The sequence below is a fragment of the Otolemur garnettii genome, unplaced genomic scaffold (assembly GCF_000181295.1).
Source record: "Otolemur garnettii isolate 467f Iridium unplaced genomic scaffold, OtoGar3 scaffold00013, whole genome shotgun sequence".
NCBI classification, from domain to species: domain Eukaryota; kingdom Metazoa; phylum Chordata; class Mammalia; order Primates; family Galagidae; genus Otolemur; species Otolemur garnettii.
This window is the reverse complement of record NW_003852408.1, coordinates 10063513-10077658: the sequence shown is the minus strand read 5'-3', so window position 1 is coordinate 10077658 and position 14146 is coordinate 10063513. Positions and strand designations below refer to the sequence as shown.

The 14146-nt window shown below is 38.7% G+C and overlaps 1 protein-coding gene across 1 annotated transcript in view; it reads right to left on the bottom strand.

The window, feature by feature from the left end:
* Positions 1-14146, bottom strand: part of FARSB (phenylalanyl-tRNA synthetase beta subunit) — a 72364-nt gene that overhangs the window by 27536 nt on the left and 30682 nt on the right. Inside the window, exon 14 of the mRNA XM_023510367.1 lies at positions 11422-11539. Coding sequence (XP_023366135.1) covers positions 11422-11539 — 118 coding nt within the window. The remainder of the gene's footprint in view (positions 1-11421; positions 11540-14146) is intronic.

Below are 14146 nucleotides of genomic sequence, written 5' to 3'. Positions count from 1 at the left end.
TTTATACAAGATTCTAGGAGAGGCGAAACTATAGCAGCAGACAACAGATAGTGGTGGTCTAGAGTTAGGTGTGGGGGAAAAGCGTGACTAAAATGGGATAACGTGTGGGGTTTGAGAACTTCTTTGGATCTTGTAGTGATAGTTGTAAGAATCTAAATCTGTATTAAAATTCATGAAAAAAGAGGTGCATATAAAGGAGGATTCAAAGCTTGCGACCCTTTAATAAATTCTGGAGACCACTGCTCTAACACAAACACTAAATGGATGTTGGCCACATTTTGCTCTTCCAATCAGGAAAAGAGAAAGAATGAACTAACGTCTATCTGAGGGTATGAGCTGAAAACAGAGTGCTGCTTCAGATTAGCATATACTGGGCAAAAGCACTTCCACAGATTTATTCCTATGGTAACAGCTACTAGCCACTGTTGACATAAAACACAGAATGCTTTTTACCTTCCAGATACCCAAACAAGGCATGGATATTTTAAGACACTGTACTGTATTATTAAAGTAACATAAAAATTGAGTATATAAGTGGGGTGAAAGGAAAACTATTGTGTGCTGGGTATTTAGTACCTATCAATTAATCTACAGTCTTATTTAATTATCAAGACAGCCATATAAGATAGGCATTACAGTCCCCATAAAATGACAGAGAACCAAAAGCTCAGAAAGATTAAGTAATTTGCCCAAAGTCAAGCTAACTGGCTGGAGCCAATCCCAATTAATTACATAGCTAACAAGTTACAAAGCCAGGACTGGACCAGGCTTGGCTCTGAAACCCATGCTTTTCAGTAGACGGTGTACATTAAAGGATTCAGATGGAAGCCAACAAGTAGAAAGGCAAACTTATTTGTGGCTATATGCCTACTTAATATAGTCAAAGATCTGCATTCTTGAAATGTTTCTGATTTGCTAAACAGATGTTTTAATTTTTAACTATTTTCATAATATTCAAGAATTCTATTTAAGCAAATGGAATAAATTATTTTCAAAAGTCAGTGAAGTTTCTAGCCATCCACGGTATTTCCTCACTGAGCAAACATAAGAAATAACTTCTCTTCCCACTTCACATTTTCAGTGGTTCACAAGCCTCCTACTCTAGACATCCCTAAACAGTAGAGGTCAAAGCCAGTACAAGGCTCGCACACTTTAAACACTCAATTATTATTTTCTGAGTGACTGACTGGAGCCTGGGAAAGAAGGTAAGCACACACCAATCATCACTAAACAACTAGGAGCAGACACGGAGCCACAGTCCAAGCCAGCTGAGGTAAGAAAGTGAGTAGCAAACCAGTCACTCTCCTTAGTTCCCTTTTTCAAAGATAAAGAAATTTGGCATCTAAAAGCTATAATCAAAGGTATCAGAATAAAGATCAATATTAAAATCAGGCAGGCACGAAACTCCACTAAACCAAATATATCAAGTAAAATGAGAGGCCTGGCTCTGTGACAGGGACACAATCTGTCTGTCTGTCTGTCTGTCATGTCTCTCTCTCTCTCTTTCTCTCTTCCTCCCCCTAAAGGAAAAAAAATGAAATGAAACAAAACTAAATTATGCCTTTCATACTACTGACTTGCTCCTGGGTATTTCTGCCATGTGGTACCCATTTGGTGGTGTCACATGCTTCCACTTTAATACACAGGCACATATTGAAACTACTTTGTAGTTTCATTTTTTTCTTCTGCGAGAGAATAGCCCAACAGTAATGCCATTCAGTGAGCATTCACCATTCAGAGAGCTTAGCAGCATAAACTGGAAGCTTTATTTTGGTAACCTTTGTCTTGTAATACTCTTTTCCTGATCTCTCAATTATGTAAAACTTACATTTCTGATAAAATTAGCAACATCTGCATTCAACACTTAGAATTAAAAAAAAAATTAAGTGATAAGAATAGTAAAATCACAATGAAAACCACAAAAGTTTAGAATATCATGCTACAAAAAAAGGTTTCAGGATGTTTATAGTACACACAATAATGAACTATATGTTTTTAGATTTGATTTTTAAAAATTTTTTAAGGAAGGCCACTGATTTCTAAGGCTATGTATCAACCCACCATAATAATTAGATTATCCTCATTATTTAGGCACTCTCCAACCCCACCGCTGATTGGCTAGTCTCTCACATTTCCTAAGGGCTACGGCTCTCTCCAGGTCCGCTTCCTCATATCCTGCTAAGGCAGTCTCTCTACTGTAGCTGAATTGAATTAAAGGAGAAAATAACCGCATACTTATTTTGACCCATTCCTTCTTGGAGAAATTGCTAGGTATAGTAAAAGTCCCATTTCCTAGCATTTTGCACTGAGAGACCATATTACATCACAGGAAGCTCACTAACTGCACGCCACAAAATAAGAACTATTTAAATTTCATGCCAAGGCTAGGGTTTGTTGAAAATGCCTCAGTTCTTTATAACTCAGTTAACAGACCTCTTGTGTCATGCCATCAAACAATTCTGCTTTTTAAATGGGCCTGCCAAGTATGTCAGCCTAAATTATCCATGTATTTCACAGACTTCAAAGTACTGCCTGGAGAGGGCTGATCTAAGCCACCCAAAGGAGGGGCGGCTAGCTACGATTCTATAAGCTAAAAGGACATAATGCCAAATGATTTTTTTTTTAAGAGAAAAGAAAAAGGAACGGTACGTAATGTCCCCTAGTAGATGACTATTGCTCACAACTCAAATTTTCAGAACAGACTCTCACTTGGTGTAGATCTTCTTTCACCAAAATATCAATAATCAAAAGCTAAAGTATTCAGTTATGTTATCATACATTGCACATATTAAAAAAGAAACAGTCTTCAAAAGACACTTTCTACCTCTATTCTCACTTTCACCTGGAAGCCCAAAGATGACAGGAGAAAGGATACTGGGAGACCGAAAAGGCTTCTGGGATAATGAGGGCCTGATACAGAGCTTAACAGCCTGGCCATGCTCAGAAAATAAAACAAAGCACCTTGATTTTTAAGTCTATTCCATCCGACAAATTTATTTAATATTGGTACCCACAAGACTGTAACTTATATTGCAAATTTTTCTTATCTCCTGAAGAATTTCTATGCAGGACTAAATGATTCACAAATGCAACAAGAATCCTGTGATATATAATGCCTCCAAAAATCATATCCAGTGTGGGGAAACAGAAACCTTTACACACTCTAGGCAGAACTATAAACTTTTAAAAATTCCTTTTGGGAAGAGAATTTGATAAGTTATCAAACATTTAAATATGAATACCTATGGATTAATCAATTCTATTTCTTAAAATACCTATTGGTATAAGGACAGAAGAATAGTGATTGCAACAGACACAGTTTAGAAAAAAAATCTGGGAACAAGCTAAAGATTGATCACAACAATCTGAGTAAATATAGTGTATCAATATGATAAAAGATTATGCAGCCATTGAAAAGAAACGAGGTGGACAGAATATGTTCATAGGAAAACACAAGCTGCAGAATAGAAAAAGCACAATCCCATTTGTGTAAAGGCTAAAAAGTATTTATCCACATCTATGGCTATGTAGAGAAATGTAATATACATGGTTGCATATGCACAGGACAATTCTGGCTAATAATTTTAAGAGTAAGATTAGGGAGAAGTTGCACACTTTTTTAAAAAAATAGGAAGGGAACGGACTTACTCATAAATTAAAAATACTTATTCATATAAAAGCTCTTAAAACATTACAAATTTATTTTCAATTTTCAAAACAAACATTAAAACTCAAGAACAATTTTCCTTAAAACACTTCTATATCATAGCACCCAAGTACAGACTTTTCTTTTTTACATGGTGCTAAAAAGCCAAGAAACAAATGTGAGGAAAAATCTGTGACTTTCTAAATGTGTGAAGGAAAAAGTTCTATCCTTGTGGGTTGGCTTTTATTTAGTTAAACCTGGAATGGATTTGTATCTATTAAAAAAATATAATATTCAATGCATGACAGAGCACATTATATTCAAGTTAGCAGATCTTAACTGCATGGAGCCAAACATACTAAAATAACTTTCCATATTAAAAATGATGTATTTACACAGCTAAGATGCCATCACATATGCAAATAATGCTACTTCAAAAATTGTTAATGTCAATGCTTCTTACATCCATATTTTTTGAATTATTAATTGGAAATTCTACATGCCAAAAATATGAAATAGTGAAATTAAATTAATCCAGACTGATGACATAAGCTCTCTCCAGAAAACTGCATTCCACATATGGATGCTAAATAATCTTCCATTACTCAAGGGCTCCACAATTAATAGACAACTTCTCAAAACTGAGGCATTTCACAAGCCTATAGTGAAAATGCTTTTAATAAGCTATTTTATTTTATTTATTTATTTATTTTTGAGACAGAGTCTTACTTGGTCACCCTTGGTAGAGTGCTGTTGCATCTTAGCTCATAGCAACCTCAAACTCTTGGGTTCAAGTGATCTTCTTGCCTCAGCCTCCCATGAAGCTGGGACTACAGGTGCCCACCTTGCCACAACATCCGGCTATTTTTTAGAGACAGGGGTCTCACTCCAGCTTAGGCTGGTCTCGAACCTGTGAGCTCAGCCAATCCACCCGCCTTGGCCTCCCAAGTGCTGGGATTATAAGCGTGAGCCACTGTGTCCGTCCTAATGAGCTGTTTTCAAGAATCAAGTTATATATTAAAAAATAAATAAATAAAAGACCTAGCCCCTACATTTTAGTAGCTTACAATATAAGTCAGATACACAAACCCCAACATATTATATGGCACAAACTGGTATGAAATTGAAAATAAACCAAATCAAAAAGAAGTGAATGAATCAGTTATGTTCTGTGACAGTCAAGCCATGGTGGTCAAGGGAGGAGAATAGAACATGAATCTTAAATAAATACTGTGATTAAAGTTTTAAAAAAATTCTGGATTTCCACACCTAAAGGAGGCAGGGTAAAAAGCTTTAGGGAGAATGTGAAATTTTAGAAATTACTGAAACGGTGATATGGGGCAAAGGAGAAATGCAGCTTGAATCAGAAATATAGCAATGCTTTGGAGAAGGTAGTAGCAATGTTCCGTGCAAGATGCGAGGACGCCAAGCAAGCATGCTACATGAATAAAGTGATGCTAACTGGGGCCTCAGAGTGGTTAAAAGCCTTTAGCCAATTCCATCTAATTTAACAATGATTCAAATCCAAACATTTTTAAATGAGGTAACCAAAGTGCACAGCCACGTGATTATCAGGGCTCTGCACAGACAGATGTTGAACTGGCAACTGGATGACTGGATCCTGCCACATCTAAATCAACCTATGTATATTACAAAACCAGGCGATTCTTCTTTCTTAGGCTCTTGTTCCTTTTAAACTTAAACTCGCTCAACTCAGTGACGTGTTTTGTCCTCCCATCCTGGTGAGGTCCTAGGTATACTGGCAGCTTCGGTGACTTTATTCCACTGAGGAATAAAGTATGATTGCAGAATTCAATCTGTGTTTAAGAAAAACCCAGAATACTGGACTTTGCCAAATAAAGTTGCTTTTCTAGGCATAAAGATTAGTAATTCACAATTCTGAGAATTGCTGAGAAGCATTTTTTTTTTTACTCTTTTGTTCATAGTAATTATTCTTGACATTCAATGGAAAAAAACAAAAATATTAATGACTGAAGCCAACCAATAACTCATTACAACAGTCTGATACGGTGGTTTCAGAGCCACCTCTGCTAACTTCCCTGTTACAAAACTGAAAAATTTACCCCACAGCAGAGCCTGCACTCAACTTTTTGTTCCAAAAACATAATGCCATTCTAGCCAACAAAAGTGATAAATCAGCTTAGTCCCTTGAGTGATGACTAATTTTTTTAAATGCTGCCTCAACTTCAAATCCTAAGACTCAAATGCAGTGGCTGGCTCAGTCTCAAAGAACCAGAATGTGTCTGATTTTGATCGGAAGTCTTACTGTATCTGATTTAGACCGGAAGTCTTAATGCTTAAAAAGTACATCTAACAGCCTTGCATGACATGGATGGTCAGTCAAAAAACTTCATGTTAGAATAAAAAACTGTCCAATTTGTTCAAGCACGGAAATAGAGGCAGGCAGTCTTTCATCCACTCTCACTGGAATGCAGGAAAGATGACTTTTGTGGGAGGCACACTGAAAGCCAGTACAGATTCCATTTCCATTTCCATTTTGGAAGACATGCTTGCTGACCCCAAGCTGATGTGAAGCTGAGAGGTTCTCCCTTAATATTACAAAACAAGTTAGTACCACTTGTCACTCCCGCCTCTGCACTACCAGGGCACCTTGCATGCTTTTTCTGAGCATGAGCTCTTTCTGACACGATCTGTAAGAAGGTGGTAAATGTCTTCCTCACTTTCTCGCACATCCTGACGCAGTCCCTAGCAAAGATAAGGAACTAAGAAATATGTTTCTCCAGTGTGCTGAATGAGACGGTCTGGCTCGCTCTTACTGTGCACCTCTCCCCTGCTGAAGCAGTAGTTTGGGTATTGCTCCCACTATGAAAACTCGGGGCCAGGTGCACTGAGCTCACGTATAATCCTAGCACTCTGGGAGGCTGAGGAAGGAGAATCGCTTTTTAAAGAGATTCCCTACTTTACAAAACAACTGAAAAATTAGCTGGATGTGGTAGTGCATGGCTACGGTCCAGCTACTCAGGAGACTGTCACTTGAGTTCAGGAGATTTGGGGTTGGCTTACTGTATGCTAGCCCCAGATGGCAGAGTAAGAGCCTGCCTCAAAAAGAAATTTTAAAAAAGAAAAATTGGGAAATGTGCATATTAACTGGAAGACTCCTCTATCATTTCACTTTTGATGATTTAAATTTTTTTCTTCAAAAAGGTTTCATATTTTGGAAGGACATGGCTAATGTAAATCCAACAGAGAAATGGTTACTGGTTTGAGATGGTAAAAATACTGTCAATTCATTGAAAAGAAATGGGTGATGAATTAGTCAAAAAAATAGCATTCCTATTTTCTTAAGAAAATTCTCATCTTAGCATATTTTGGTTTTATTATACTAAAAAAAGTAAAGCACAACAGAACCAATTAAGCCAAATGTTAGGTTTAAAAATCTGCCCCAAGTGCCTCAGCAAGGTGACATTAACCTTTAAATAGCCAGTGAAGGCTATCAAGTCATTCCAGTAGAAAACTGCTGTAGACAAGCATGCCAGGTATCTGGCCTGAAAGACTGCTCACACCCTAAGGCAGGCGTCCGCAAACTATGACCCTGTGGGCCACATGTGGCCCACCAAGGACATTTATCCAGCCTGCTGAGTGTTTTTGCCACCAATGCCTGTCCTGCTTAGCAGCCAACTCATCCCAGGGCCCGCAGTCTAGCCCTCCAATGGTCTGAGGGACAGTGAACTGGCCCCTGTTTAAAAAGTTTAAGGACCCCTGCCCTAAGGTTAAGAGCAAACATCAATCCTTCTTATTATGTGGCTAGAACTTTTCGATCAAATTCATTTATTCCTTAAAACACATCAATGAAATAGGTGCCATCATTATCCCATTGTACAGATGAAGAAGCTGAGCCAGTGAGCGTGCAGTCGGGCTGCAGAGCCTCTGCGGAACTGGGGCGCTTTGCCGTCTCCCCCACAGTCCTCTATAGACACCAGATGGCAAGTAGGGAATCCACATGGACATACTTAGAATACTCTATCAGAAAAGCATCTTTTGTTATGAAATAGAATCCAGGCCTATCTAAACAGAAAACACACTCCAAATAAATTAAAGCAAATCTATGCTTTCAAGATGGTAGACTCACTGAGCACATTTACCTCCTTTCATTTCTCAAATCTCAATGAAATGTTAAAAACCTTTAAAGAAAAAGAATAAATCAGGATGATGGGAAAAAGAATTATAATATCAGATGGAAACAAATCAGTATCGATAGGGAAAACAGAGTAGAAAAATTAAAACTAAAAACAGGTATAAAAGAGGTCTTCTATAGAGATGAGAACTATTCTTTCTGGTGAAACAAACTACAAAGGGAAAAACAAATCTCTGAGTTAAAAGTGCACGGACTGGGTTTCTGGGGTAATCACCTGGTGATCTGTTAAAAGATGACCTATGGCAGTAGCACTTAAAACAGTTGTCTCTCAATAGGAAAGTTCTGTCCACGCACAGTAAGAGCAGCAGAGTAGAATCTTCCCAGCAAACTCACATTGAAAAGCAAACACTAAAGGCATCTCTACCTAGGACTGTGATACAATAAAATATTCCAAGCCTACAGTGACTATTTTCTGTGGTGATGGTGAGACCCCAGCTGCTCCTCACCCTCACCCTCTAAATGCTAAGTTGCCACTTGAGAGCATGTCCAGCCCTATAGAGCCCTTAGGAAGTCCCGGCAAACAGGGAAGAGACCCACTGCTGAAACAAGATTACAATGCTTTTGAGGAAACCTAGTGGAATTAACCTGATCCTATATATATAAATACAAACACATCACCAAAAATCAAAACAATATAAAAAAAATCAAGGGCGCCACCTGTGGCTCAAAAGGAGTAGGGCACCGGCCCCATATACTGAAGGTGGTGGGATCAGACACAGCCCTGGCCAAAAACTGCAAAAAAAAAAAAAAAAATTTGAAGAACTAAGATGAAAGGAAACAAGTTGAAGCTAACAGAAAAATTTGACATTGGAATTATTTCAAATTTTCAGTTATAGGCACTGAAGGAGGTCTTAAGGCACAAGAATGTTCAAAATTATGTGCAGATGGCACTAAAAATATTTTCTATTATAGATTTACCACCCAAAGAAAATTCTGCACAGACTGATATTAAAAATGAACTTTTCCTTTCTTTTCTTTTTTTTGAGACAGAGTCTCACTATGTCTCCCTTGGTAGAGTGCCGTGGCGTCACAGTTCACAGCAACCTCAAACTTTTGGGCTTAAGTGATTTTCTTGCCTCAGCCTCCCAAGTAGCTGGGACTACAGGGATCCACCATAATGCCCGGCTATTTTTTTTGTTGCAGTTGTCAATGTTGTTTAGCTGGCCCTGGCTGGGTTTGAACCTGCCTGCCTCGGTGTATGTGGCTGGTGCCCTAACCAATGAGCTACAGGCACTTTTATTTTCTAAAGATATGTACACTACACCTAAATTCTGGCCCCAGGTCCAAGCTCAATATTTTTTGTAGCCCTGAAAAAATTACTACCTTTCTGCCTTTAGTTCCCAATATATTAAATGGGGCAAAAATATTGGATAGAATCCAACCTTGGCTGAAAAGTTTGCTATGGACAGGCCACATATGTGAGTCAAAGGGATTATACCTCCATAATCTATTTCCCAGCCTAGAGTCATGGCTCAGTCCTGTAATCCTAGCGCTCTGGGAAGCCAAGATAGGAGGATCATTTGAGGCCAGGAGTTCAAGACTAGTCTAAGCAAGAACAAAACACTGTCTCTACCAAAAATACAGGTCTGATAATTAAGTTCACAAACTCATCCTAGAAAAAAGTGCTTCGAAGGGTGACTAGGCACTGGCATGCACAGCTTCCCAAGGGAAGTAATTCAAAGGTGATCATGGTGATATTCAGCAGTGAGATATGTAGCAGTTATTCTAGGATAAGTTCAGAAACTTAATTGTCTGACCTCAGAGAAAAAGTAGCCGGGTGTGGTGGTAGGCATCTGTAGTCCCAGAAACTTGGGAGACTGAGGCAGGAGGATCACTTGAGCTGGGAGTTTGAGCCTATGGTGAGCTATGATGCCACTATACTCTACTAGAGGCAAAACAAAAAATCAAATCTATTTCCCAAGATGGATCAATTTATAGCCAATAGTTTTGACGACTTTTGATGGTTAAGGATGTTACCGACTATCCTCTTCCGGAGAAATTGAGAAAAGGTCTCTGCTTTTGTTAGTTGATTCAAAATTCTATGGAGTTTGGATTAAGGATCACTGAATAAACACTGTTCGAATTTAATCTGTTAAATCTGGGGAACCAAAGATGCACTATCAGCAGCTGAGTTACTTGAGGCACTGGTTGCCAGCAGATTACCACACAAACAGCTCGGAATAGTCAGTTGTACTTATATCAGATATTAGAGACAGAGTTTGAGTAAGACAAACTTCATTGAAGACGTTTGCAATGAGATTTAGGTACTCACTAAACATATATTCTTAAATAATCACCACCTTCCAAGTGTTAGACCAAGCAACTTGCTGTACTAACAAGTCTAGACCATACTCAAAAGGCATGAAAACCAGTAAAAAGCATTCACAGTCACTGATGCAACAGTGACGGTAGATGGTCACTGCTAAACTGACAAGATATCAAGTATTTTAAGATGATATGCATATAGGCCAGGCAAGGTGGCTCACACTTATAATCCTAGCACTCTGGGAGGCCAACGCAGGAGGATCACTTGAGCTCAGGAGTTTGAGACCCTGTCTCTACTAAAAATAGAAAAATTAGTTGGGTGTTGTGATGGGCACCAGTAGTCCCAGCTACCAAGGCAGGAGGATTACTTGAACCCAATAGTTTGGGGATGCTGTGAGCTAGGCTGATACGACAGTACTGTAGCCTGGGCAACAGAGAGAGACTCTGCTTCAGAATAAATAAATAAATACGTAAATAAATAAAATAAAAAGAAAAATAAAGAGGCCGGGCACAGTGGCTCACACCTGTAATCCTACCACTCTAGCAGGCAGACAGTGGATTGCCTGAACTAATGGGTTTGAGACCACCCTGAGCAAGACTGACACCCCATCTCAAAATAGCCAGGCACTGTGGTGGATGCCTGTACTCCCAGCTACTTGGGAGGCAAGAGAATCACTTGAGCCCAAGAATTTGAGGTTGCTGTGAGCTATGACCCCACAGCACTCCACCGAGGGTAAGAAAGTGAGACTCTGTCTCAACAAAAAAAAAAAAAAAAAAAAAGATGATGCATGTATAAATTATACGATACAAAAAAAAAATTCCATAATGCTCTTAAAGTTGAGGTTTAATAGGTTTAAAGTTGAGAATTTACTAAAAATTATTAAATTCTTTGCTAAAATGTGCTTTCTACTAAAAGAAATGAGAGACAAAGTGACCAAAGATCTGTTCTCTGATTTTAATAAATTAATCATAAAATTAAATTTATGAAAGATGGGAAAATTTAAACACGAGGTGGATATGTGATGATAATAAGGTATGAGGTATGATAATGGCGTTATTAAAAACAAACCAAACAAGTGGTAGTGCTTGGCCTTTAGAAATCCACAGTCAAGCTTGCTGATGAGATGATATAATGTCTAGCATTCACCAAAGTAACATGGGGAAGTCGGTGGTGGTACAGATGAAACGCCTGTGCCCGGGTTGATAATTATTGACACTGGATGCTGGATTCACAGGGGTAATTATACTCTTTTCTCTCTTATGTATAGTTCAAATTTGCATAATTAAAAAATGCTTTAAGACAGTATACAAATCTAAGGTGACTCATTCTTACCTTTGTTAGAATCTTTTACCACAATGTCAGAGATTTCAAACAGTTTCAGAGGAAGGGGCATCTTCCGATTGGCTGCTATGGTCTTTAGGAGGCCAGGAAGGAGGGTAGTGCGTGCCACCTACAGGAAAAGACATGGAAGTGCACTGACCAGATACCCAATAAACACACTCGGCTCAAGACAAAGCAGAAAGACCCCAGGGCTTCATAGGAAGACACTTCTAGAAAACATAATGCCTTAACTATCCAAGTAATTATAAATGTTCAATTCTGGGACCCTGAAATTGAACTGGAAACTGAAAATAGTCTGGCTTCCAAATTTACAAAATGAACAAACATAAATTTGAAAAAATCAATGAGAAACAAATATTATAACTTAATCATGATTGCAAGTCTCTAAGCAATGGTTATTTTACTCATTATAATTTTTAAAAATTAAAGCTGGCTTTCAAGATTTCAAATACATGTATGTAAATTTTCGTATCCTTCCTCATCTCACAAACTAAGTGAAGCAGATTACAAGAAATACAAATGCTTATTTTTATTTTTTATTTAATTAATTAATTTATTTTTGAGAGAGTCTTGCTCTGTCACTCTGGGTAGAGTGCTGTGGTGTTGTAGCTCACAGCAACCTCAAACTCTTGGGCTTGAACAATCCTCTTACCTCAGCCTCCTGTGAGTAAGGAAATACAGATGTTTAAATGGATTAAATATGAATTAATCAAAAATTTAAAAACCAGGACTAGGGCAAATACAAATATAATTAAAATACCACCACAATGAAGAAAACAGAACACAAATAAGTAGGCATGAAAAAGGCTATTCAGCTGCTACAGGCATGGCACAACTATAGTCCTCAGCTTTTTATTAACTAAAGCAAATACAAAAATACGTGCTGTTATTTGGCTCTTACTAATTATAAGAAATGCATATCTGGGTTCTTTAAGAAAGCAAAACCTGTGCACTATAAAGATATACAACTGTTACCCACAATAATTTAAGAAAGGGAAAACTTCCCTGCTTCTGCTTTTTCTCTGTGAAATAAACTTCTCACTTTAAAGTTATATCCGAGGTCTGACAATTAAATGCCACTATGTGTATACTGGTAGCACTGGCAAACAGCTCAGTAGGGTTTCATAGCCGAGGTGTGACTAGTGTCTCAAAGTTGTGCTTGTGTCAACATATGGTGGTTTCTCACTGAATGGCATTATTTTTGTTGCGTGTTTTTGTATGCCATCATAAGAATATCAAAGCTTAAATTATAATAAAGAACAAACATTCATAAATTTCTTATAAAGCTCGGCAAGAGTGGAAGTGAAATCAGGGACATGTTAGTCCAAGTTCACAGGGATAAAGTTCACGGGGATAATACCATCAAGATAATGGCAGTGCATAAATGGATTAAACGTTCTGCTGAGGGGAGGGAAGCATCACTGATGAAGAATGTCCATGTGGCCAGTGATGACCAGGACCAATGAAAACACTGCAAAAATTTGTCAAACTGTGCCTCAAAATTGTTGGCTGACTATGAGAATGACAAGTAAACACTGATAGAGAAACAGCTGGGAAAATCTTAACTGAAAATCTTGGCATGAGAAAGGTGTGGCTCTTGCATCACGACAATGCCCCAGTTCACACAGCACTATCTGTGAGGGAGTTCTTAGCCAGGAAACTAATAACTCGACTGGAACACCCTCCCTACTCACCTGATCTGACCCACAATGACTTTTTTCTTTATCTGAAGAGAAAGGAAATATTGAAAGGAAGACATTCTGATGACATTCAGGGCATTAAGGGTAATACGATGATGGCTCTGATGGCCATTCTAGAAAGCGAGTTCCAAATTGCTTTGGAATTTGGACTCTGTGGACTAGGTGCCGGCATCAGGGAATAGTTTCCCAAGGGGAGTACTCTGAAGGTGAGTGTAGTGATATTCAGCAATGAGGTATGCAGCACATTGTCCAGGATTAGTGCAAACTTAATTGTCAGACCTCCTATGTTAGCTTCCGACAGATGTCACCAGAAGAGTTGTATGAGCAGTGTTAAGAGCTTACCGTTAAATCTGGGCTCTAAAGTTAAGACTCTAAGCACCATTATCTTTTGCCCAGATATTGCATGAGCTTCTTAAGCTGGCTTCTGGGCTTCCACTCTTACCATTTATGGCCAATTCTCCATATGGAGAAGTCCTCCAACAGGGAAATCAGATCACAGAACTCCCTGGTCAAAAATCTCCAGCAGGTTTCCATCAAGTTTTGAATAAAATCCAAATCCTACCAGGGGCCCTGTGTACTCTGGCCCTGGCTCCCTCTCTCACCTCAACCCCTACTGCTCCCAGGCCTATTGCACTCCAGCCACTCTGGGTGCTGTGCTGCTCAGCAAGCAGGTTTCCACTTCTGAGCCTTCACGCTTGCTCTGGCCGGTACATTTTCTCTCTAGGTTTGCATGTGTCTGTTCAAATGTTCTCTCCTACCGAGCTTTGCCCTGATTATAACAGCTAAAATAGCAGCCCCTCCTAGATCCTGCACAAGTAGCAGGGAGACCCTAAAAGAATTTGCTAGACTGTGTGTGGAAGGGAAAAAAGAGCATCTCCCCATCACATTTAGTCTACAAGTGAGTTTGCTTTAGCCTTCAACTCAGTACATCTTAAATGTTGTTTCCTTTCCAGTTGGGGGAAAAATATTCAAACCATTCACAGAAACAATGTTAAAAAGTTAAAAGGAAGGAGTAG